The sequence below is a fragment of the Chrysochloris asiatica genome, unplaced genomic scaffold (genome assembly GCF_000296735.1).
Source record: "Chrysochloris asiatica unplaced genomic scaffold, ChrAsi1.0 scaffold00139, whole genome shotgun sequence".
Classification (NCBI taxonomy): domain Eukaryota; kingdom Metazoa; phylum Chordata; class Mammalia; order Afrosoricida; family Chrysochloridae; genus Chrysochloris; species Chrysochloris asiatica.
The window spans coordinates 8276605-8301478 of record NW_006408657.1 but is presented as its reverse complement, the minus strand read 5'-3'; the positions used below and the strand labels follow the sequence as shown (position 1 = coordinate 8301478).

At 38.1% G+C, this 24874-nt stretch overlaps 1 protein-coding gene across 1 annotated transcript in view; it reads right to left on the bottom strand.

Annotated features, from left to right (window-relative positions):
* The window catches only part of CHDC2 (calponin homology domain containing 2), a 66816-nt gene that overhangs the window by 24135 nt on the left and 17807 nt on the right, over positions 1-24874 (bottom strand). Inside the window, exons 7-9 of the mRNA XM_006870157.1 lie at positions 11706-11898; positions 3536-3633; positions 1827-1943 (exon numbers count right to left, since the gene is read on the bottom strand). Coding sequence (XP_006870219.1) covers positions 1827-1943; positions 3536-3633; positions 11706-11898 — 408 coding nt within the window. The remainder of the gene's footprint in view (positions 1-1826; positions 1944-3535; positions 3634-11705; positions 11899-24874) is intronic.

The window sequence follows — 24874 nt, the reverse complement described above, 5'->3', positions numbered from 1 at the left end:
TTCTGTGTGCTTTTCTCCCCCGAGCTTAACTGTATTCATGTCATCATGGCCAACCCTACTTTGAGTAGGCATTTTTTTCCACAATCGCTTTCTGAGTGCCCTCCCACCTTCCAGTCCAATATCTGACAATGTTTCTCTGCTATGCATAGAGTTTTCAGTGACTAGCTATATATATGAATAATTAAATGAGTTCATATAGTCTTCAAATTCAAGACACATTTATCAAATCATCACATTACCTCAAAGTAACAAAACGCTTAAAATAGTAAACATAAACAATATCTTTTTTTTATAATTACTTTTAATTATCATAAAAATATATAAAACAAAAACATTGATATTTTAATAATTTGAAGTGTATCCTTCATTGATATTAAGTATATTCATGATGTTGTGCTATGCTCACAAGCTGGTTACAAAAATTTTACATAACCCCAAGCTGAAACTCAATATACTTTCAGCATTAACAGCAACTCTTATTCCCTCAGTCCCTAGTAACCACTAATAAACTCATGTGTCTATACTTTTATCTACTGTGGATATTTCATATAAGTGGTATCACTTATATGAAAATATTTTCACTCTGTGTATTACTTAGTATACTCAGCATAGTGTTGTTTTCTTTTCGGATGTACACATACAAAACAAAAATATATATTCATTTAAATGTCCAAAGGGCACATTTTGCAAGGCAGCCCCCTGCCCGCAGGCACACAGGCTTTCTCAGTCCATGGGTCTAGAGTCCTCAGCTGCACTTTCTCTTAATGCCATTGCCTCTGCCACAGTCTCTTCAGTCACTACTTTTCTAGGTAGGATCTCACACTCCACTCATGCTCTTCCTTCTTGATGGTCCTGTGGTCCTGAAATAAAAGATTAAACTACTCCTCCCTTTTAGTTACACATCTTCTACATTTACAGTTGTGACAATCATGACTAATCCTGCTAACAGTTAATCACAACCGGATCATAAAATCTTATTCCCTTCATCCCCCATCCACTTTCTCCGGACCCATCTGGACAAGAGGAAAACTATTCAGTGGGCATTCTACCTTATCCTCCTCATTCTGAAAGTAATCACACTCATGGAAGCTGGTAAGCCAGCCACTTTGTGCCTTTATAGGCTCCCATCTTTGATAGTCAGTGTCAACTCAGTACACTGAGGAAACAAGCTTGATCCTTGATATGAAGAATCCTTCCATTTTGGTTGGAATTTTGAGCAACTGCATCCACAAGTAAAGGTTCAGTTCATCAAATTGTACCAATTTACCCTTGCTTACAGTATCACACTTCTCCATCTTCATCTGGTAGAATTCTAGTCAGCTATCCATACATACAATATTTTGATAATTGCTATTTTGAACTTGATGTGAAAAGACAAATGGATTTATAACCAGGAGTTTCAAATATAATAAAGATTTATATTGCCATTGCAGTGATCACATACATATATATTTATAAAACCACTTTCTACTTTTCTGCAGCTAAATTAGAAAACAAAATACAATATCTATATGTATCTAATTCTACTTTTTTGATTTATTCTTAGAGCTCAGGTAATAAAGCATTCAACCTTCATTTTTGTTTGTCTCCTGAACCTCTCATTAAAATTACTTTCTTATTTTGCACAGTAGGGTCTATAGAATTTCACATTTGAAAAACCTCTGTAGATGTCTATAGTCATATTTTAATTTCTGTACTTTATCAATGTCCCATGAAAAGTCTGTTTCATTCACACTTAAAAGTTATGAAGTAATCACTACTATAAAAAAATAAAGTAAGAAAATACATAAAATTGTTTATAGAATGCATAATATAAAAACACCCACTTGTGTGTCCATGTTGAATCCAATGTCACGAAAGGCATTTACAACAACCAGACAATTGTGCAGATGTTGTTCAGGGCCCTTTGGTTGTGTGTACATGTATATAAAATGAGAATCAATCTGGAAAAAAATAATATTCAGACCTTTTAGTAATAGAAGAAAAAATTCTGTGTGTGTATATCTGTTTTCTTTATAGTTCATCAAATAATCTTTAAAATATTAATGTTGGTAAGACCATAGGTGGAATCCTGAACCGCATCCAGAATCTTCTGAGGTGGGAAATTTCCACTTGAAAGGACATGCAGACCCGCCTGGAGGGGCTAGAAGAACAGAAGATACTTCTTGAAAGAAAGACCAACAGGAAAAATACAAAACAATAGAGACAGTCCAACTGATTACTACAAGAACACGTAAGTTGCTTTGCTTGCCCAGGGGACATCAAGGCAAGTGGTCGAGCCCCCTCAGGGCAAACCCCCTTCTAAGACTAAGACTCAATGGGAATGCACACTCTGATTGATGACCACATTTGTCACCATAAGAGAAAATGAGGGGAAAACAGCAATGAAATTGCGAGCTAAGCCCAGGTGGAGACCTGGTTAGTCAGCAGTGTGGCAAGACTTGGGGACTCTTGGGCCCAGAGTCAGTGACATAGCCACAGAGGACTAGAGTGGAGAGTGAAGCATCCAGCTGATAAGAAGAGAGGGCATATGCATAAGAACACCCACACTTGCAGATAATACCCACTTGACCTGGCTTCAATGACTGGATGATCAGAGCTCAAGTAGAAGAAGAAAGAAGAGGAAAATAAGAGCAATCTGATACAATTTGATGAACTTGGCCTACACCTATGGATGCAGTAGCCCAAAAGAGGGAACAAATCTTACAGCAAGGATCATACATAGAGTAGCCAGGGATGGGCAACTTGGACATTGGCTACCCAAAATGGGGAGGGGGAGCTACAAAGGCAAGAAGTGACTGGCTTACAAGCTTTCAAGAAGGAACCTAGATCCAGAGGGTGTGGAGGAAGGTAGAATCTCCACTGAGTAGTATCCAACCTGTCTGGGTGGGGCTGATGAAAGGAGATGGGGATAGGTCTCTTGTGATACAATAGTGAATAATTGTTATCAGGACTGATTGTGAGGGTTGGAAATGTAAAGGTAGATGTTTTGTAGCAAAAGGAGGAGAGTGATTGAGTTTGCAGTCTAGGAGCGGAGGTCCCTGGGACCATCAAGAGAGAAGAGCAGAGAGCGGGACCCTACCAAGAGAAACAGTGATGGCAGAGACAATGACGTGGAGAGATGGAGCGGCTGGAGTGGCTGGGGACTCTAGACCGGGGGCTGGGGGGAGTGGGGAAAGGGAGGTAGGCTTGCAGGGTACACCCTTTGGTTGGTTGATGATGCATGCAGGAGATTGTAACCATGGCAATGAGACAATATATGATAGGATGAATGTAAAGCTAATGTTCTCCCATGTAAACTATCACACATAATTCACAATAAAACATTAAAAAAGTATATTAATGTTGGGCAGTATCAGACCGTTGTACCCAAAATGCAACAATAAACAAAAAGGTCATGTTAATCATTCAGATTCAGGTATTACACTTAATATTAAGAAATTTAAATTAATCATCTTAAAAAAATTTACTTCAAAGTTTAGTTATAAATTTTTAAAAATAATAGTACACAATTCCATGTAAGAATGGTTCTTACCAAAAATGGGCAGTAGGCTGCCATCTGTGCTGCCAAAACAAGGCCATCTAAAAGATCTTTATCAAAATTCACTATCCATTTCTCAGGTGGGATGACACCTGTTAAAAAGATAAGGACAGTTAATCAATGTTCAAAGAAACATTTTACCACTGAAAATAAAATTTTGGAAAAGAAAAAGCATATTTGTTTGGAAATGAAAATCAGTTTTAAATAGTATAAAACTGTAAAGCCTAAGAAAGTTTATACCATGAAAGTTACCTGCAAAATTTTATAGGTAACCGACAGCCATCTACTTTGTTTCTATTTGAAGCATTTTGAAAATATGCATTACCATGTGATAAAAGAAGAGACATCCACTACAAGTATACGATCAGTGCACGAAAGCAAAAACAAATTCCATCTCTATATACTAACAGTAAACAACAGCAATTTTTAAAAAATCAAACACCATTCATAATAGCACAAAAAATTGAAATACTTAGTTATAAACTAGTAAAATATGTTCAAGATAAATATGCTGAAAATTATACAACATTAATGAATAAAAACCAAAAAGTAAATTAAGAAGAGAGATATGCAAATCACATGAAACGCAAATTTTTTGTCCCGGTGTGGTGCTGTAGGATCAGCACTTGGTTGTGAACCACAAGGTCGGCAATTCAAATCTACCAGCTGCTCCTTGGAAACCTTATACAGGTTTGCTATGAGTGGGAATTGACTCAACAGCACTTAGCAACAACAGAATACATAAATAACTCTCAAAAGTCAACAAGAAAACAAACAATCCTATTTAAAAAGTGGTCAGGTGATCTGAACAGATACTTCACCAAAGAAGACAGGTGAATGGCAAATAAACATATGACATATTCTGTGGTACGGTACATTTATACAATACAATACTGTTATTTGTTGTTAAGTGCCATGGAGTTGGTTTTCTTCCACTCATAGTGACCCTGTTTCCAGAATACTACTCAGCAGTATTGTTGTTAAGTGCTGTTGAGTTGGTTCCGACTCATAGTGACAGAGGAGCAGCTGGTGGGTTTGAACTGCCAACCTTGCAGCTAGCAGTCCAGTGCTGATCATACAGCACCACACCAGGAGTCCATATACAACTGTTGCTGTTGTTGTACCAAGAGTTGACATTACCAACAAAAGATATAAAGCACTCATTGTACTACTATGGTGGTGGGGGATGTTTGCCTTGGAGTTGGTTCTGACTCATAGCAACCCTGCATAGGGTTTCCAAGGCTGTAAGTCTTTACTGTACTGCATGTCTTTACATGCAGTGCGTGGGATCATGCTTTATTACAAAAAAGACTCTAATCAGCTTCAATCTTAGACATCAGTCTCCCATGACCAACAATTCACTCCTCATAGCTAGTGCAGGACAATTGCTCTGTGGCCACATGCCCTATGCTACAGATAGAGACACCCAGCTCCCTCCCCTCCAGGAACAGATATAGAAGTGAGGTAGACAAAATGCCATATGGTGCCTGCAAGTGTGCAAGAGATAGAGAAAGCTACTGTGCTTCCAGAACAGGGAGAGGTGCGTCATGAGGGAGAAGGGACATGAGGAGAGTAGAGAGTGACCTAGTTCCCTGTCTATATATCAGGGAATGTTCTGGGTCCAAGGCCCTTGCTTAGGTGGGTCAGATGGGAAACAGAGGCAGGGCATCCTCCCAACAATTATATATAGTTTATTTTGAAGCTGCAAAGCATTTTCATCAGGGCTCTAACAGTGACAGAAAGTTGTCTTTCTCTGTATAGATTAAAGTGTACCACTTTCTCAGGACTCTTTCCAGTCTTTACTGTTAAAATTCAGTGAGTTCTATGGAGAAAAAAAATCCCCTCAAGGATGTTAGCTTCCCCAAACCTGTGACCTCCCCCAAAGTTGCAAACTTTTTGGCTAGTGTATACTTGTTGTTGTTAAGAGTCTTCAAGTTAATTCTGACTCATAGCAACCCTGTATAGGGTTCCCGAGGAGCAGCTGGTGATTTTGAACTGCTGGCCTTGCAGTTCAAGCTGACCTTTTGGTCCAATGCTTAGCCTACATTGCCACTCCAGGACTCCTTGACATCTACCAGTTCACAAACCATTCTAATTCTATTCTTCTTTCAAGGGTTCAGTTATATCTACCACAGTGGATCACAGCTAGCATTTCATTTCTTTTTGTAAGCATCTGTCACAGAGTGGCTCTGGAACCTTAGTTTTCTGGTGGGGTTCAAGAAAAGTTGCGATTTTACCATTAATACAACAACTTCTATTATTGCTGTTGTAAAAGGTTGCAACACAGCTCTCTAGATCCCCAAGCAGAAACCAGTAGCACCTATTTTCGTGTAATCCATCACAGTTTTGAGACTCTTTTGATATTACTTGTCAGTCATCACTTGGCCTAGTTGTTACTGAAGCCTGCCTCTCAGTGAGGCTAAAGTGGCAATGACTTTATAAGAAAATGTTGGGTAGAAGAGCAAAAGGTCAAAGCTCTTCTCAAATCTCTACTCCCACAGCCAGTATTCAGTATTTTATACCCCAAGCTGTTGTCAATCCCCTGTCAACAACAACAACAATAACAATAGAGGCACCTTAGAGGAAAGACCTGGTGATTTGCTTCCAGAAAAACTCTATAGAAACTGTGAAACACATAGAGTTGCCATGAGTTGGAATCAATCAACTTGAAGGCAGCTTTTGTGTGTGTGTGTTGATAGGAGCTGGCCCTTCACACACAGCTAGACCATGTTATCTTCTTTATTGGATGTAACAGTTTCACAGTACACAGTATACTAACATCATATAAAGATTATTGTGATGAGGTGAAACAAAATAACACCACTTCATAATTTTGTCTAAGCACAGACCAAAACAATTTCACTGTGTAAATCACAAAACACCAAACATCTTTTCCTGGCTAATATAAAAAAATCTGCTGCTTCATTAATAGTTGTAGATTCAGCCTCTCTGTCGTCTTTCCAACTTCTACATAAGATTGATTAAGATACACAATTAGAATAACAGTTGTTTCTGACAGCATCAAATCAAGGCCAACTCTGGCCGCCTTGAATTCTTCACCAAATCACTCAACCAATAACCAACTCTATAATAAACCTTACCTAACACTTTACAACAACAACAAGACACTTTTTACTGTGAAAAGCCCCATGGCGTCTCGTGGTATGTGGTCTTCCTCCCTCCTTAAAATTGGAATTAAATCGAACTTGTTCAAACACAGGCATGTTCCTGGTGGGAACTGGCATGAATATGAGAAGGAGAACGTGGTCTGGCTGCTGGTCAATTTTTATATCCTTCATTTTCCATGACATAGGGTTATGACCTTAGTTCCTCATGGTTTATTATACTACACTGTTTAAGTATTGGGAACAATTTGCCTTTCTGTTTTCAAATTTCTTTTGTCTGCTTGGCATTTCTCTGAATTTAGTGTTGCCCTTCACGTTAATCACATCTTCTACATATTGACTGACAATCACATTCTTGAAGTAACATAGCCTAAATATAATATAAAATTTATATTTTTATCCCATTTGTCCTATTGTCCATATGTACTCTAATCTTGTAAAATTGATTATCAATATTTAATGCTGAACTTATATTGGAACTGGAAAAAATACAAAAGCACTTTATAAATAATTACTACTTTCTGGTTCAATGAAATTGAAAATTGCAAATATTTGATATAACTCAAATGCATACAACTTTAAGACATTAACACCATATAAGTTTTTAAAATATATAAAACTACTAAAACTACTACAAGATCCCAAACATGTAGTAAATATTCTTCACTTTAACAAATTCATAAAATGACCATTTAAAATTTTACTCAGAAACTAGTGATATCCTTATGTCAGGGGTAGGCAACGTCCTGCCCACGGGCCATATAAGGCCCACGAAATCATTTGGTCTGGCCCTGCCAAGCCAACAGCAGTTCCAGCCATCACATAGTTGTTGTTGTTAAGTGCCTTTGAGTTGGTTCCGCTCCGTAGCCACCCTGTATAGGGCTTCCTAGGAACAGGTGGTGAGCTTGAACTGTCAACCTTGCCATTCAAACTGACTTTGCAATCCAGCACAGTAATCCACAGCGCCATACCAGTGCCATCACATTGTTGTTGTTGTTAAGTGTCGTTGAGTCGACCCATAGCGACCCCGTATAGGGTTTCCGAGGAGCAGCTGGTGAGCTTGAACTGCTGACCTTTCAGCTCAAATGACTTTGCAGTCTGGCACATTAGCCCACAGCGCCACACCAGGACTCCTGCCATCACATTGTTGTTGTTGTTAAGTGCTGTTGAGTCGATTCTGACCCATAGCGACCCTGTATAGGGTTTCCAAGGAGCAGCTGGTGAGCTTGAACCATTGACCTTGCAGTTGATCCGACTTTGCAGTCTGACGCATTAGCCCACAGTGCCACACCAGGACTCCATCACATTAGGGGTAAGTTGATTAAATGTTTGACCAAATATAGCAGGCTAATTTTTAAGTTGATAATTTTGTATGGTCCACAAATGGTGTTACACATTTTGGCATAGAAAAGGTTCCCGATCCCTGCCTTATATGGTAAATTAAATAAAATATCAAATAACATATAAATAGCAACATCAGTTCATAATCACTACAGTTCTTTATCAAATAATGTTAAAATAAACTTAAGTAAAGTGGTACAATATCTGCAGAACTGTGGTTCTTTAAATACACAGTTCAAAAAGTCCCAATTTCTGGATTTTTAAAAGACTGTAGTCAAATGAAATCACTTAATCCTTTCGGAAATTCCACTTTAATTATACAAATATTTTGCTGCTACTCTCAGAATCACCAGGTGATTGCAGGATGATAAACTTTCCATTAGTGATCCAGTGTAGGAATGAAAACAAAGGGTTCAAAGGACTAACAGAGAAGACACGTTATCACAAGACTTGAAGGTATCAACTGAAGAACACATTGTCACTTATGTGTGAAAAAAATGGCCATTAAGGAAAAACCTTAGCTATAGTCTTAATTGGGAGCATGCTAGCACTGGAATGAGAACCACAAAGTCAGTGGTTCAAGCCCAATAGCTGCTCCTCTGGAGAAAGATGAGGCTTTCTGCTCCTGCAAAGATTTAGTCTCAGAAAGCCTATATAGGGTATTATGAGTGTGTTAAGTTATTGCATTGTATACCAATTGCATATATTGGTATACAATGCAATAAGCTACTGGGAACAGAGTATATATAAATAAATATACCTCCTGGCAAACACTGTAAAGGGCACTTTATTCACAGGAGACAAGTGTCCATTTATTAAATGAGAAATGTTTTTAACTTTCATAATACTTAGAACAAATCATCACATATTAGGAAGTATCAAATACTATTTGTTTTTTTCTTCAACTCTGGCTCCTAGCAACCATCTGCAGTTAGGAAAGGAAAGTTCTGCAAACTGTGATTGATTGCCTAGCACCTTGTATGGCTAAGTCCATAGAAGGTCTAAGGCTAACAGTATGCGTGCAGTGCTAAATTCAGGTATGCTTCCTATCTCTGTCCACCCCAGTCAGTGAACTTACTATTGTCACACCAAAATGATGACTTTACCATAGAAGTCTGCAGCAGCTCAGCCATCCTCCACGACTTTGAGCTTGACAAAATCAAGTCCTGAAATACATGCCTGGATGGTTGAGCCCCTGAGCCAACTACTTCAATTTTATGATTCTCCTACTCTCCAACACGGAGTCCCTGAGAGGTACAAATGATTAACAGCTGAAAGGCTGGTAGTTCAAATCCCCCTAAAGGCTGCTTGGGAGACAGACATGGTGATCTGCTTCTGAAAAGTTACAGCCTTGAAAACCCTATGGAGGAGTTCAGCTCCACAGTAACTAACAATAGCACTCTGTCGGGCTAGACCCTTAGCTGCCATGCCCTTCCTAGTTCTATCTTTACTAAAAAATTCTCATGAGAAAATTGTAACTAATGTGGCCTAATCAAACATTAAATAGGAACAAATTTTTAGTTCCACTGCAAAACTCTCAAGGGCTTCTGAAAAATCCATAAACAATGTAAAATGTTTTATCTGATACCTCAGTTCACTTGCTCAGGAACAGAATGTCCAAAAAGAAAGTTCTTGCTGACAACTAATCAGTTTATTTGGCTTCTAGGAGACTACTAACATTCTCCTCTTCCTACTTCTACTTCTACCACTCGGTTTTTGTTTTTTCTTTCAGAGAATTACCCTCTCCAACTCTCTCACTATGGTTCTTTATATTCATGTGGTTCCGTCTCCCATTGACAACTTCAATGCATCATAACCAAAATGGAGCTCAAAACTTCAAACCAGTTCATTCCAGTTTGACCTCTGATGAGAATTTGAATTTCCACCTCAAAAAATACTGAATCAGAATCAACATTTTACCAAGATTTCTAGAGGAATTGCAAGTTACTGAAGCTTATGAATTTCATGAAGGATTTCATCTACTTTTACAGTCACTAGAGCAGTTGTCATTGTTGCTAAGTGCCTTCTAGTCAACTTGATCTAGGGCTGGGAATCACCCCAAGAGTTTCTCATTCATTAGCTATGAGGGAAGGCACTATCCTGCCTCTCTCCACAGTACAATATTGGGAGATAGAAATCGGAGACACTGAGTTTCAATTTTTCACACTGTAAGTAAACTTAATTTAAACATTTCTCAGGGATTGCTCCTAATTAAACTTGCTACATGCTAAATACAGAAGTGTCTCCTTCTTTCAGCTCAACCATTTAATTTCACCCCTATATTTGTATAAGAAACTACAAACTGGTAAACTAATATATAAGCATGTGTCTATTTATTATTTGTTTATTGAACCATTATTTGGTTGTTGCTTTTGATAAGTGTCATTGAGTTGGTTCTGACTCATAGCGACCCTGTACAGATTTTCCTAGGAGCAACTGGTGAGTTTGAACCACCAACCTTGTGTCTCAAACTGGCTTTGCAGTTTAGTGCTTACCCTAAAGTGCCACACCAAGACTCCTAGGTGCATACTAATTTCCAGGAATTTTTTTTTTTTTATGCACTGTGAATGAAGCAGTGAAAAACAAACAAACAAGACTATTCCTATTACGAAGTTAAAATTCTGCTGGAAGATTTTTAACAGGTGTGGTGCTGTAGGGTAAGCACTAGATTGCTAACTGCAAGGTGGGTGGTGCATCCCTATACAGGGTCTCTATGAGTCAGAACTGACTTAACAGCACCTAACAACAATATGTTGGAAAAGGTGCTATTTTAGAGAGAGTACTGGGAAAACACTGAGCTGCTAACTGCAAGTTCGGTGGTTCAAACACACAAGCCACACCATGGGAGAAAGATGGGGCTATCTACTCCTTTAAAGATTTACAGTCTCGGACACCCTAAAGACTTCTATTTGTCCTAAAGGGTTGCTATGAGTCAGAATTGACTGTATAATGGCAGTGGGTGTTGAGAAAACTGTTCACATAAGATGACATTTGAGAAGGGACCCGGATGAAGTGAGAAAGGGAACTATGAAAGTATCTGGAGTACTAATGCTCCAAGTAAAATTCCCACTGTCACTGAGTCGATTCCGACTCATAATGACCCTAAATAAGGTTTCTGAGACTGTAAATCTTTAGAGGAGCAGTCAGCCTCACTTTCTCATATGGAGCTGCTGGTAGATTTGAACTGCCAAACTTGTGGTAAGCGAACCCATACCTAGCCTACAGTAATTAAACTTATCTACTTGTCTTAGTTCATGGACCTAACATATGAGCCTAATATAACATGCTTCCCCCCCCCAATTTCCTGAGCATGTACAGTATTTTTTAATGTCAAATTTTAACTTGATCTTAACTAATTATATATAAGGTTTGCACTGTGTGACTTAAATCTAATAATTTATACAGTTGAAAATGTCACCAATGATAATGAGGCTATCTTTCATTTCTAGAACATGTCTACATGCTATTTATCCTGCATTCTTCCCAATAACTTGAATAAGCATCTTTTATTACTTCTTTTTTACATGTAAGAAACTGATAATGAAAATATTAAGGATCTTCTTTTTTCAGAACAGAGAATAAAGGCTAGAGCTTGGTGCAGAATCTATTTTGATTTTGATTCCTTTGTCATGGCTCCTTCAGCATTGTCATACTATAAAATACAATGATTTATTTAAAGAAAAAAAATAACTTCTCACCTGTACGACAGTTCTTCCATACAGCATGTCGGGTATTCTCATAATTTGTATTCAACCAACTAAGCAAAATCCTTTCAGCAGCAGAATATACGTTGCTAGTTACAAAACAAGGGTTGATTTTTGGTGCATTTTGCACTTGTATACCAGGTGTAGCTTTGGGACTGTGTGGGGCAACTCGAGATAAAATCAACACCTGAAATTTGGAGAGAGAGAAAACTTTTACCAGGCCCAAATGCCATAATAATAAATTAACAGTTGAAGAGTAAATGTAAGATCTGAAAGCTAGATAAATAAATGAAGACAACAGTATTTTCTTGTTAAATGAATCCATTCAGGAAATGCTCACATTAAATTCCATACTTTTTGCTTTGACAACATTTACTCTATAAGTCACCATTTTATCGTTTACATATATATGTAAATATATACATATATACATAAATATATGTGTGTATATGTGTAAAGCCCCAAACCTGTTGCCATGGAGTTGATTCCAAGCCATGATAGCCCATGTATTACAAAGTAGAATTGTTCCCGGGGGGGTTTTCTTGGCTGTAGCCTTTGTGGAACCAGGTTACCAAGCCTGACTTCCATGATAGTACTGGGTGGGATCGAATCACCAACCTTTAGGTTAACAGTCGAATGCTTAACCATTTTGTCTCTCAGGGACTTAATGAAATTTATAAAACCCAAACCAAACAAACAAACCCACTGCCATCAAGTCTACTCCAACTAATAGAGATTTTATAAGATTGAATAGAAATGTTTCTAGTATTCCAGAGCCTCCATCTTTATGGAAGCACATAGTCTCATCTTTCTCCTGAGGAGCAGCTGATAGATTTGAATCTCCAGCCTTGTAGAAAATAGCTCAACCGTTAGCCCACTGTGACACCAGGTTCCTTCTGAAAAGTACAAGATGTGGCTTACTACCCAAATTAAAAAAAAAAAAAAAATACTGCATATAAGGACAGATCTGATAGAATGCCAATTCATTTCAAACAAACGAATTCGAAATAAACTTACTTCATTGTCAGCTAACGTATCTTATAGAAATCAAATGTTAAAACCCAAAGTCATAAGGTATCAAGTCAAATATGATTTTAAGATCAATATTTATTACAGAGTTTTTTTTTAAAGGTGACAAAATATACAGAATTTTGTAACTTGGGGTACTGTAGGACCAGCACCTCAAATTACAAAATTCTGTATATTTTGTCAGCAGTTCAAATGTACCAGCTGCTCCTCGGAAATTCTATACAAGGTCACTATGAGTCAGAACCGACTCTATGGCACTTAACAACAACAACATATTGTAACTCAAATGTATAAAATAAATCAAGCAGTATTAAGTGAAAACTCTGTATCTCAGCTGGTTGCTTTAAAAAGCAAATGAACACAACCACTGCCGTTGAGGCAATTCCGACTTATAGTCACCCTATAGGGTTAAGGAGAAAGCTTCATCTTTCTCCTGTTTTGAATTGCCAACCTTGTGGTTAGCAGTCATGTGCTTATCCCACAGTGCCACCAGGGCTCCCTGTAGTATAGTACACAGCAACTTAAAGTGCCGGTCAACTGCTATGTCATTTATTAGAGGTTCTGGATAAGATGAACAGCTTGTAATCTACAACCTTATTAGATAGATAGATAGATAGACAGACATGTGAAATCACTAGAAAGTGAATTTTCCAATTCCATAGATTAATCATAAATATATTTGATAGCATCTAGCAACGTCAGTTTGGGCCGTGAAGGTCGGCAGTTCCAACTCACCATCTGTTCCTTAGAAACCCTGTACAGGGTAGCTATGAGTTGGATCCCGACTCGATGGCACTTAGCTACAACAAGCAACAAGCAAGGATAGGGGAATCTTGGTGTGGCACTGTCGGATAAGCACTAGACTGCTAACAACCCACTCAGCAGTTTAAAATTACCAGTGGGTCCTCAGAAACTCTGTACAAAGTAGCTGTGAGACGGAACCCACTTGATGGCACAAAAGCAACATCAGGATAGGAGTGTGATGGTTTTGTATGATAGACACTGGACTGTAAACCACAAGGCTAGCAGTTCGAGCCCATTAGCCACTCCATGGGGAAAAGGCGAGCGTTTCTACTCCTGCAAAGATTCACAGCCTTGGAAACCCTATAGAGGGTCACTATAAGTCAGAAGCAAATCAACAGAACTTAACAACACAATAATAACAGCATAAGTAAAGCAGGTGATCTGCTACTGTAAAGATTACTGCAAAGAAAATCCTGTGGAGCAGCTCTGCTGTGTAACACATGGGGCCACAATGAGTCAGAAATGACTTGACAGCAACGGGTTGGTTGATTGATGTTAAATGCTGTTGAGTCAGTTCTGACTTATAGTGACCGAGGAGCAGCTGGTGGGTTTGAACCACCGACCTTGTGTTTAGCAGTCCAGTGTTTATCCAACAACACCACACCAGAACTCCAAAGGGTTGGTTATAGATATATAAACATATGTCAAGATTTTCTCATCCTTAAACTGTAATAAATATTTCTCAGAACATGTGGGCATGGACACCAAAACTGGAGTGGTATGTGTGGTAGAGCTACTATTGGTACCATACCCATATTCCCTCAGCATTAACCTTTACATTCCAAAGGTTGTTCACTGTGAATTCCTGCAAGTTATCTCTGCTGGTGGGCTTTTCCTGGCCCATGGGAGATCACCTAGCCCTCAGCAAGGCAAGCTAGTAGTGTTAAGAGGATAAACATTTCCAGAAGTCTCCCCAAAGCAAAAACGAACAGGGGATTGTTAGAGAAATGCTCCCACTTCCTCACCCCTCAGCTGGGATAAATGTGAGATGTGTTTTTCACTGTCTCCAAGAGTAGAACTGAGCCTCAGATGACCATACTGAAACCTGCTTGGAACCATATCTGTGTACCATCATCCTCATCTTCTCTCCACTTTACTACCTGTGCAAATTCTCCATTTGAGTTGTTACTTTGAAAATTTTGGGGGAAATCCAATCGAAGACAAATATTTTTAAAGCCAAGCGTATATTGATTAGGAGTCCTGGTGTGGGCTGTAGGTTAATGTGCCAGACTGCAAAGCCATTTGAACTGCAAGGTTGGCAGTTTAAGCTCACCAATCAGCTGCTCCTCAGAAACCCTAGGAAGGGTTGCTATTGGGTTGGAATCAACTCGATGGTGCTTAACAACAACAACAACATAGGTTAATTATAACTTTCAACTATTTGTTCACTATAATTTTACAAATGTCATATCTATACTATGTATTGACCTAAATGGTCACAGATTTAAGATGATTATTAAAAGTCCTATGATTGACCTCAAGCTGTCCTTTTATTTACTACTATGGCAACTCTGTTAAAATTCCATGAAAAAAAAAAAAATCATTTCCAAGTGTTAGCTATTTATCTGTCACACGTCTAGTTCAGTATAACCATTCCACAAATGTGAATTGCATTTTGATAGAAGTCTAACAGAACTTCTTTCTTCTTTATTTCTAACAGGTGATCTAGCGCTCCTAAATTTCAAATAGCATGTTGTATAAAAATGCAATTAAATGCCTTTGAAAAACCCCCACACCCCATTCTCAGGCAATCCTAAATGATGAATCATCTGAGCACTGCTGGAAGGAATGCTTGGAGCTAATAACCTGAGCTGGCTCTGGATTCATCTGTCATCTGTCACCTTCACTCTGCAAGTGAGATAAAAGCTGAAAGTGGCCCTCAACCGAGAATATGTACAGGACCAGTTACCGCCTTGAGTATTTCACTCTACAGCAGTGCTCCTCAGATGATTGGTGGTGAAAGACTTGTTTGCTTTTATTCTGTCACAGAATAATCGTTTTGTAAAACACTATAAAATCAAATTACTAAAATAATGAATTGAAGGATGAAAACACATACAAGTACAAAGCTTCATCGCATGCGAATCCAAATATACCTTGGGCAAGAAGTGTTAGTATTTGTTGCTTAACATTCAAATCACATAAATAGAAGTTCAAGGAAAAGAATGAAGAATTACAGAGACCAGGAGCCCCTGTTAGCTATGCCAAATAATTTGTGAACTGGGAGTAAATCTGACTTGCTGTTGCTGATTTTGTTGTTATAAATGCCAGCTCATAGCAACTCATATCGACCTTGTATAGGGTTTCCAAGGTACAGCTGGTGGGTTTTAACTGCCTGCCTTGTGGTTAGCAGTCCAGTGCTTCTCTTATAGCACTAAACCAGGATTCCATAATCAGGTTTAGTGATCTGCAATTAGGAAAGTCTTGTCCTCACCAGAAATTGTTTGGTTGTGTTTCTAATATTTGTTAAAGGTCTGGTTCAAAAAATGTGGGTGATAGCACCCCTTTCAAAGCCAATAGATTGGCCACATGATGGAACATAGCCTTTGGCTAACCTGTCACTGTAGGATAATCTGAAGACCCTGAAAACAATAATGATAAAGAAAGTATTATTATTATTACGAATAATAGAAGTAAACATATTGAATGCTATGCCATCGCTGTCACATGCACTCTCATACCACATGAATTTTGTCATTATATTTGGGTTATTGTTTTTCAGTGACAAGCTTTTAAACTTAGTTTTTTTATTTATTTTAACCTGTTTTGCCAATTGGCACACAAAACATAATGATAGTTATTTTTTTGTGTTATTAATACAAACCTATGGTTTAACTTTGTCTATTTAGTTGGTTGGCTTTGTTAAGAATTATCTTGAATAGTCCTATGGTGATGGGAAAGAAAGAATCACCAATTTGTGACCTTTCTTTTAGACTCAAGGATGCCTACCTAAGGTTTTGACACTTGGTTGAAGTCTCCTTACATCATGAATTCAAGGAGGTCTTGTCTGGCACTATAAGACAAGCACTGGACTATTACCCTCAAAGTTGGCACAGTTCAAACCCAACAGCCACTCCTCAGAAACTCTATACTGACTCCATGGCACTTAACAATAACAAACTGATAGTACATCACAGTCAAGTTAATTGAAAAGTCAGTTGAAGACTGTATTGGACCAAGCTCTTATACCTCACTGTCAAGACTGTTGACTAAAAAAAAATTTGAAATGAACTCCCACTTGAAGGCTTCCCTAAATTTAAAGGATCCTTGGGGTCACTGGGTGGTACAAACATGCTTGGCTGCAAACTGAAATGTGGCAGCTCAAGTCCACCCAGAGGGAATCTACTTCCAAGAAAGCAATCACTGCAATCCCAGTGGAGCTAATTTCTATTCTGAAACAAAAGGGTAGCCAAGAATCAGAATCGACTCAACAGCAGCTATGATTGTCCAGTTAATCCCATCTTTTATGACAATCATACTTTTTTTTTTTTTAATATATAATGCCCATAATAGCAGGCATAGGAAACTAATATGTTAAGGAGGTTGTGGGTTTGTTCTCAAACATATTGTTGTTGTTGTTGTTATTAAGTGCCATCTATTCAGTTCCAACTCATAGAAACTCTGTATAGGGTTTTCCAAGGAGCAACTGGTGGGTTTGAATTGCCGACCTTACAGTTAGCAGTTCAGGGCTTATCCTACAAGGACCCCTCAAATCATAGAGTGTGTGTATTATTTGCATACACATACAGTATTTCTGACGTTCTGACCTTCATGTGTTGTGACTCAGATACTGAAAGCTATACCTGGAGATACAAATTGTACACAGTGCTATTGCTGCAACTTCTGTTCCCATAAAGCTAGCAAGTTGTTAGGCAAAATGGATTGCATTTCATGTGTTTGATTGTCAAGTCAAACTTAAGATCACACTGCTGGTCAAGGATAGTGAGTCCTACAGACAAACTAGGCAAATATAATATTTTCAACACGATTGTTTTGCCTATGGGCTTTAATAAGTTCAACATTAACAAATAGTGAGCAGTGAGCTGAGCTTTCCGAGGGTTTGTGTGCCACTGGAGGCAAATTCTCTTGAAAGATTTAAAGAACCTGGATAATCAATTCACTTATGGCATCCTCAATTATGGTCAAATTAAGTGATTTTTAAAAGACTGTACATAGTATGGGTTTTTATTCTGCTACAATAAAGGTGAAAATCAGAGCACAAGCAGCAATACTTCTTCTACCCATATTTTTTCTTTTAAGTTTTTATTGTGAAGTAAGTGATAGTTTACATAGAAGAACATCCATTTTTACACTCATTCTATCATATTTCATTTCATTGCAATGATTACAACCCCTTCCTTGCATTATCATTCAACAGTATTTGCTTCTCTTTTTTGTTGTTGTTGTTTTGTTTTGGATGTACATCAAAACACTCAGGAATATATAATCATTTAAACAATCAAAGGGCACATTCTGTAAGCCTGCCAACACACAGCCTTTCTCTTTCCTTGAGTCTAGAGTCCTCAGCTGCTCTATCTCTCTATGTCATCATCTCTGCCTCCATCTCTGGTGTTGCTGTTTCTCTGGATAGGGTTCCACATTTGGCTCCTGTTCTTCTCCCTTGATGGTCCTAGGGTCCTCTGTTCTTGGAATGTAAGCTTAACCCTCCCCCTTTTTGTTACAAAACTTCTACCTTTACAGTTGTGACCATTGCAATTAGTCATGATAACAATTACTCACTATTGAATCATAAGAATCTTATCCCCATCTCCTTTCACCAGACCCATCTAGACGAGATGAAACTATTCAGTGGGGATTCTACCATCTCTTGCACATGCTGAAACCAAAGTCCCTCTTGAAAACTTGTAAGCCAGTCACTTTGTGCCTTTGTATCTCCCCTCCCCCATTTTACGTAGCCAATGTCTAAGTTGCCCATCCCTATCAACCTGTGTATAGAGGGGGTAGGAATTATCCTTGCTGTGAAGATTCCTTCCCTCTTGCTTGGTATTTTAAGCTACTGCATCCATAAGTATAGGTCAAGTTAATCAAATGTTAGCAATTTAACACTTGTTTCCTTTATCAATTTTTTTTTTTTTATCTTCCTCTAGTTGAGTTCTGATTATCTAGCCATCAAAGCTAAGTCAAATGGGTACTATCTGCAAGTTTGGGTGTTCTTGTGCATCTCCCCTCACTTAATATCAGCTGGATGCTTCATTCTCAGCTCTAGTTCTCCACGGCTATATCCTTGTCCATGGGCCCAGGAATCCCCAGGTCTCACCATGCTTTGGACCAACCAGCCCTTCCTCTTCTCTGTCTCATCTCCTGGTCGATGGGAGTCTATGGAATGTGATCAAACTCAGCCCCTACATCTTCATTGCTGGATTTCCTCAACTTCCACTCACCAGTAGATCAATGTGGTTGCCAGCAAGTGTACATGCTTGCTCATGTATTCCTTTTGAGTTTCAGTCTCAGAAGAGAGTTTGCCCTGAAGGGACTTGATTGCTTGCCTTGATGGCTCTCCAGCAACTTGTTTGTTCTTGTGGTAGTCAATCAGACTGATGTTTTTGTTTTTGATTTTTCCTGCTGGTCTTTCTTTCAAGAAGAATCTTCTGTTCCTCTAGCTGCTTCAGGCTGGTCTACTTGTCCTTTCAAATGGGAATGTCCTACCTCAGAAGGTTCTGGAGGGGGATCAGGATTCCACCTAAGGTCTTATATACTACAAAGGCTCCACAAGAAGCCTCTTTCACCATCCTACCCAAATCTTAAAACTGCTGAAAAAAACTCATGGAGGAAGCCCACAAATTATACATATATAAACACTATGACCAACAAAAACTTATATTACAAAGTCTGTGAATCACCTTTCTTCAATTTCATTTATAAGAAATCTATGCTCTTTACATCAGAGCCTATTTGTTTTTTATTTTACAGAGAAATTGAAAAAGTGTTGGTATCTGGTGTTTTTTTTAGGTCACAACAAATTACAAGTAATAGGAAAAGTAACTACTATAATCAGACATATTTATAACAGGTATGAAAAATAAGAGGCAACAAGATAATGAAGGCAAGCTATTAAATGGTAACAAATGACCAGTGTCTGAGCACCATGTACAGAGGAAATAAGTCTGTATGTGTCAGTAAGTGCTGTGGTTACCACCCTACTGCATACAAAGGTCACAGAAATAAATGACTGCTGTAAGTTATCAAAAATACACTTTGCTTAAGGAATAAGAAGGTCCAGATCTGTCCCTTTATTCAATTACTATGCGTTGAATTCTTCATAAAATTCCAGTGAAGAGTACTTAGAAATAGGGACATGGCAATAAAACAAGGTAATTTCAAGTTAAAATATATTTAGAAAGCCATTTAATACTACAGAATTGTAGTTTTTAAAGTATTTAATAAAATAAAATATAAAAAATAGAATGAATATAACATATTAACAAAAAGAACTATATTTCCAAAGTTTCCAGGGATCAAGGTTCTATCATACTTGCATTTTTCATATTGTTTCTCCCTGTCTTTTAACCAGATAATACCTTTGTTTTTTATAGACCAAGTTAAGTTAAAAGAAAATACTATTGTAGAAATGATTATTGCTTTTACAATCAACAAATAAATTGGCAAACAAAAAAGTACTTTGCCCCCCAAAACAAAACAAATCATAAAACACAGAACATGACATAAGTTCAAATTATGGTTTCACTAAATTGATGTTGTTGTTAAGTACCATGGAGTCAGTTCCAACTCATAGTGACCCTGCACAGGGTTTCCTAGGCTGTAAATATTTACGGGAGCAGGATGCCTCATCTTTCTCCCACGGATCCGCTGGTAGTTTCGAACTGCTGACCGTGAGGTTGGCAGCCCGACTCGTAACCACTATGCTACCAGATTTACTTTAGTAACTCTGTGTATGAATTACTGAGATAAATCTTAAGTTAAAAAGTCAGTAAAAAGGCATAATTAACTTAAGTAGAAATCATTAAAAATTGGATTCAGATCTAAATTTCAGAAGCTTTCATTCCCATTGATCAGATTAAGCAGAAGAATAAACACTGAACAAACATACCATACTTATCACCATAATAAAGCATCTTGAAATCACTTAAGTCTAAAGGTTATAAAGATCAAAATTCTGTTGTAAAGAGAAAATAACATTTCTATGGGCTAAGAATTTTTTTCCAAAAAAAGAAAAATAAATAAGTAAAAAAGTAAGGATTAAAGAGAAGGAGAGACGGGAAGGAGGAGGGATGAATAAAAGGAAAGAAGGAAGGAAGAGAAATAGGCTCTTTAGCTTGCTTGTCAACCAAAACCCAAATCAAGCCAAGGCCTACCCAGCCACTGAGTTGATTCAGAGCATAGCAATCCTGTATAGGGCATCTACAGCTATAAATCTTCATGGGAACAAAAAGCCTCATCATTCTTTGATAGAGAAGCTGGTGGGTTTGAACTGCTTATCCTTGAGATTAACAGCCCAGTACTTAACCTGCAACACAACCAGGGATCCTTTTATTCATCAACAGCCCCTATCAATGAGAACTACAAGGGGAGTGATGCTTTGGGGAAAATACTAGTTTTCGTTAAAATGGGAGGTAGAGAGAAAGCTCCACAAAGAGGTTTAGACTAATACTGGAACGTGGCACAGCATCCACGTGATTGCAGCTTTATGATACAGTCTAGGTTCCTTCATGGACAAGCTTTCCAGGAAATTTGAAGCCTACCTGTTGCTATATTAAAGAAAAGGTCTCACTCCCACTACCCATGACAGTTCCTTAATCTTCTCTTTTATTAAGCTGCCTACCTTTCCTGGCCATACTCTATTCTGTCCCAGAAAATCTCTCATCCCTACTTTAAAGAGTGAGGTGGAGGCTTCTTAATGAGAACATCATATTAGTGCCCGTTTGCCGCATGTCCAAAAATTCAAGCATCTGCATTTGTTTCCCTTCCCTCCCTACAATCACAATGAGTAAGAGCTGTCCTATCTTCTGTACTGGATACCTAAATGATGAAGACATTGAGCTCTATATAATTTAAGATATTAGTAAATTCCTTTTCTTACTCTATTTTCTATGAAATGAGAAAATCTTAACTCATAATTATGGGTTATCAGATTATTTGCTCTGTTAGAATGTTCTAGATAGTGAGAACCAATCGAAGCCAGAAATCATAGAGAAATGTAAAGTCAACTTTCAAATACCAATTAAATGCTAAGTTGGTTGGTGAGCATATCACACTCAAATACTGAAGACAGAACAACCCATTTGGGGAAATAGTAGTAAAGGTAAGAGTGAGCTACATTTCAGTGAAATTCATTTTTGGAAAACAGTTTTTCAGTTTCCATTGCAAGACTTCCCTAATCTATATAGTGTCTGAGAAAAAATTTTAAAAGGTACCTTGAGGACGTTTTGCCCCTATGGCACCATTATATCAAGACAAAGGTATCCCTTACTTTGGTCAGACACACATAGTAGGGCCCTAGACTTAGCAATGGAGCCCTGGTGTGGCACTGTGGGTTAATGCACTAGACTGCAAAGTCAGTTTGAACTGCAAGCTCATCAGCTGCTCCTTGGAAACCCTATACAGGGTCGCTATAGGTCAGAACCGACTCAAGGACACTTAACACCAACAACAACAGGCTTAGCAAGCAACAGAAAGGCTAGAATTTAGCACGCACTATTTCACCAGCTGCTCCTGGGAAACCCTACACACGTCGTTATGTATCAGAACCTACTCGAGGGCACCTAGCAGCAGCAACAACAACAAAGAAATTCAGGTGACAGACACTTTCCTTGAATAGCCAGCACATCTCAGTATTAGAAAGCAATATTCTGAATTCACATTAGTCACAATGCATTTATGTAACTCAGAAACCTCACTTTGACAGTATTTACAATTTGGACCATTTCCTTTAACATTGAGTTATGACTGAGAGAGAACTAGATTGTTGGTCATCTACATAAGGATTCACGTGTAACACCCTTTCTTGTTGTGACCACTGGCTTATGCTTTATCAATATGGACCTAAAATAGATGGTCTGCAGGTTACACCACAAATTATTATTATTATTTTTAATAACAAAGAATCACTCCTCCTACAAGACAGACTTTAATTGTATGAATAAAACAAAGTTATCAGACAATTTGCTCTCATTTATCACCCACCCAACTAAAAAGTTAAATATTTGCTTAGCGTGAGAGAATACTTGTGTTTACATGCCTACATTACTCTCAATGGAGAGAAACTGAAAGCCTTCCCTTGGCAAACAGAAACCAGACAAGGATGCCCTTTGTCACCACTCCTATTCAATATTGTGCTGGAAGTCCTAGCAAGAGCTACACAGCAAGACAGGGAAATTAAAGGCATCCAAATTGGCAAAGAATAAGTAAAATTCTCTCTATTTGAAGATGATATGATCCTATACATAGAAAACCCCAAAGACTCAGTAAAAAAGCTACTAGACCTCATTGGAAGATTCAGAAAAGTGGCAGGATATAAGATTAGCATACAAAAATCAGTTGGATTTCTCTATACTAAAAACGACAGCATTGAAAAGGACATTAGGACATCAGTATCATTTACAATAGCCACCCAAAGGATGAAATATCTAGGAATAAATGTAATCAGAGAAACAAAGGACTTATACAAAGAAAACTACAAAACACTACTACAAGAAACCAAAAGAGACTTACAAAAATGGAAGAATGTACCATACTCCTGGATAGGAAAGTTTAACATTGTGAAAATGTCTATACTGCCCAAAGCAATTTACACATATAATGCAATCCCAATCCAGATTCCAACAACAATCTTCAAAGAGATGGAAAACACAATTACAAACTTTATATGGAAAGGAAAGAGACTTAGGATAAGCGAAGCACTGCTTAAGAAGAAGAATAAGGTTGGAAACATCTCACTCCCCAACGTCAAAATTTACTACACAACTACAGTGGTCAAAACAGCTTGGCACTAGTACATAGATGAATGGAACAGAATCGAGAATCCAGAAACTAACCCTTCTACATACAGCCAACTGATTTTTGACAAAACACCTAAATATATCACATGGGGAGGTGATAGTGTCTTCAACATATGGTGCTGGCAAACTGGAAAGTGATATGCAAAAGACTGAAACAAGACCTTATCCTCACACCTTATACAAAACCAGCTCAGCATGGATTAAAGACCTAAATGTGAATCCCAGAACTTTGAAGGCCATCAATGAAAAAATAGGGACAAATGTGAGGGCACAAATTCAGGGAATACACAGACTATAAAACATTTTGAAAACCACACAAACAAAAGTAGACAAAATAGATGAGTGGGACATACTAAAAATTAAAAACTTACGTGCATCAAAAGACTTCACCAAAAGAGTAAAAACGGAACCCACAAAATGGGAAAAAAATCTTTTGCAATGACACATCAGATAAGGGATTTATTTCTAAAATATATCGGAAACTACAACAACTCTACAAGAAAAAGACAAATAACCCAATTAAAAAATGGGCACAGGACATGAACAGACACTTCACTAAGGAGGAGATGCAGGCAGCCAACAAATATATGAAGAAATGTTCACAATCACCAGACATTAGAGAGATGCAAATCAAAACAACAATGAGATATCATCTCACACCAGCAGTAACAGCAAAGATCAAAAAAGTAGAGGACAATAAATGCTGGTGGGGATGTGAGAGACTGGGATGCTACTGCATTGCTGGGGACTGCAAAGTGGTCCAACCTCTCTGGAAAGCAATATGGCTCTTCCTCAGAAGGTTGGAAATAGAAATACTTTATGATCCAGCAATTCCTATATTTGATATCTGCCCACAAGAAATACGAGCCATAACACAAGTAGATATATGCGCACCCATGTTCATAACAGTACTATTTACAATAGAAAAAAGATGGAGACAGCCAAAGTGCCCATCAACTGAAGAATGGATAAACAAAATGTGGTACATATACACAATGGAATATTATGCTATCTTGCAAAATAACAAGGAAGCTGCAAGCCACCACATAACATGGATGAACCTTGAGGACATTATGTTGAGTGAAATTAGTTAGTCACAAAAAGAGAAATACTGCATAAGACCACTACTGTAAAAGACTAAGAAAAATAACCCATACTAAAGTAGAGGGGGGCGGATTCTTTGCTGGTTGCTGGGATGTGGGGAGTGTGGTGAGGGGAGGGAGGAGAAAGTGGACCTCAGGGCAGGGAATAGACACAGGATAGTTTGGGTGCTGGAGAGGTGGGCAATACATAAGAAGGGGGAGGGGAATGAAAGAACAAAGTGGAAGGGAGAACAATTAGGCAGGTTTGCAT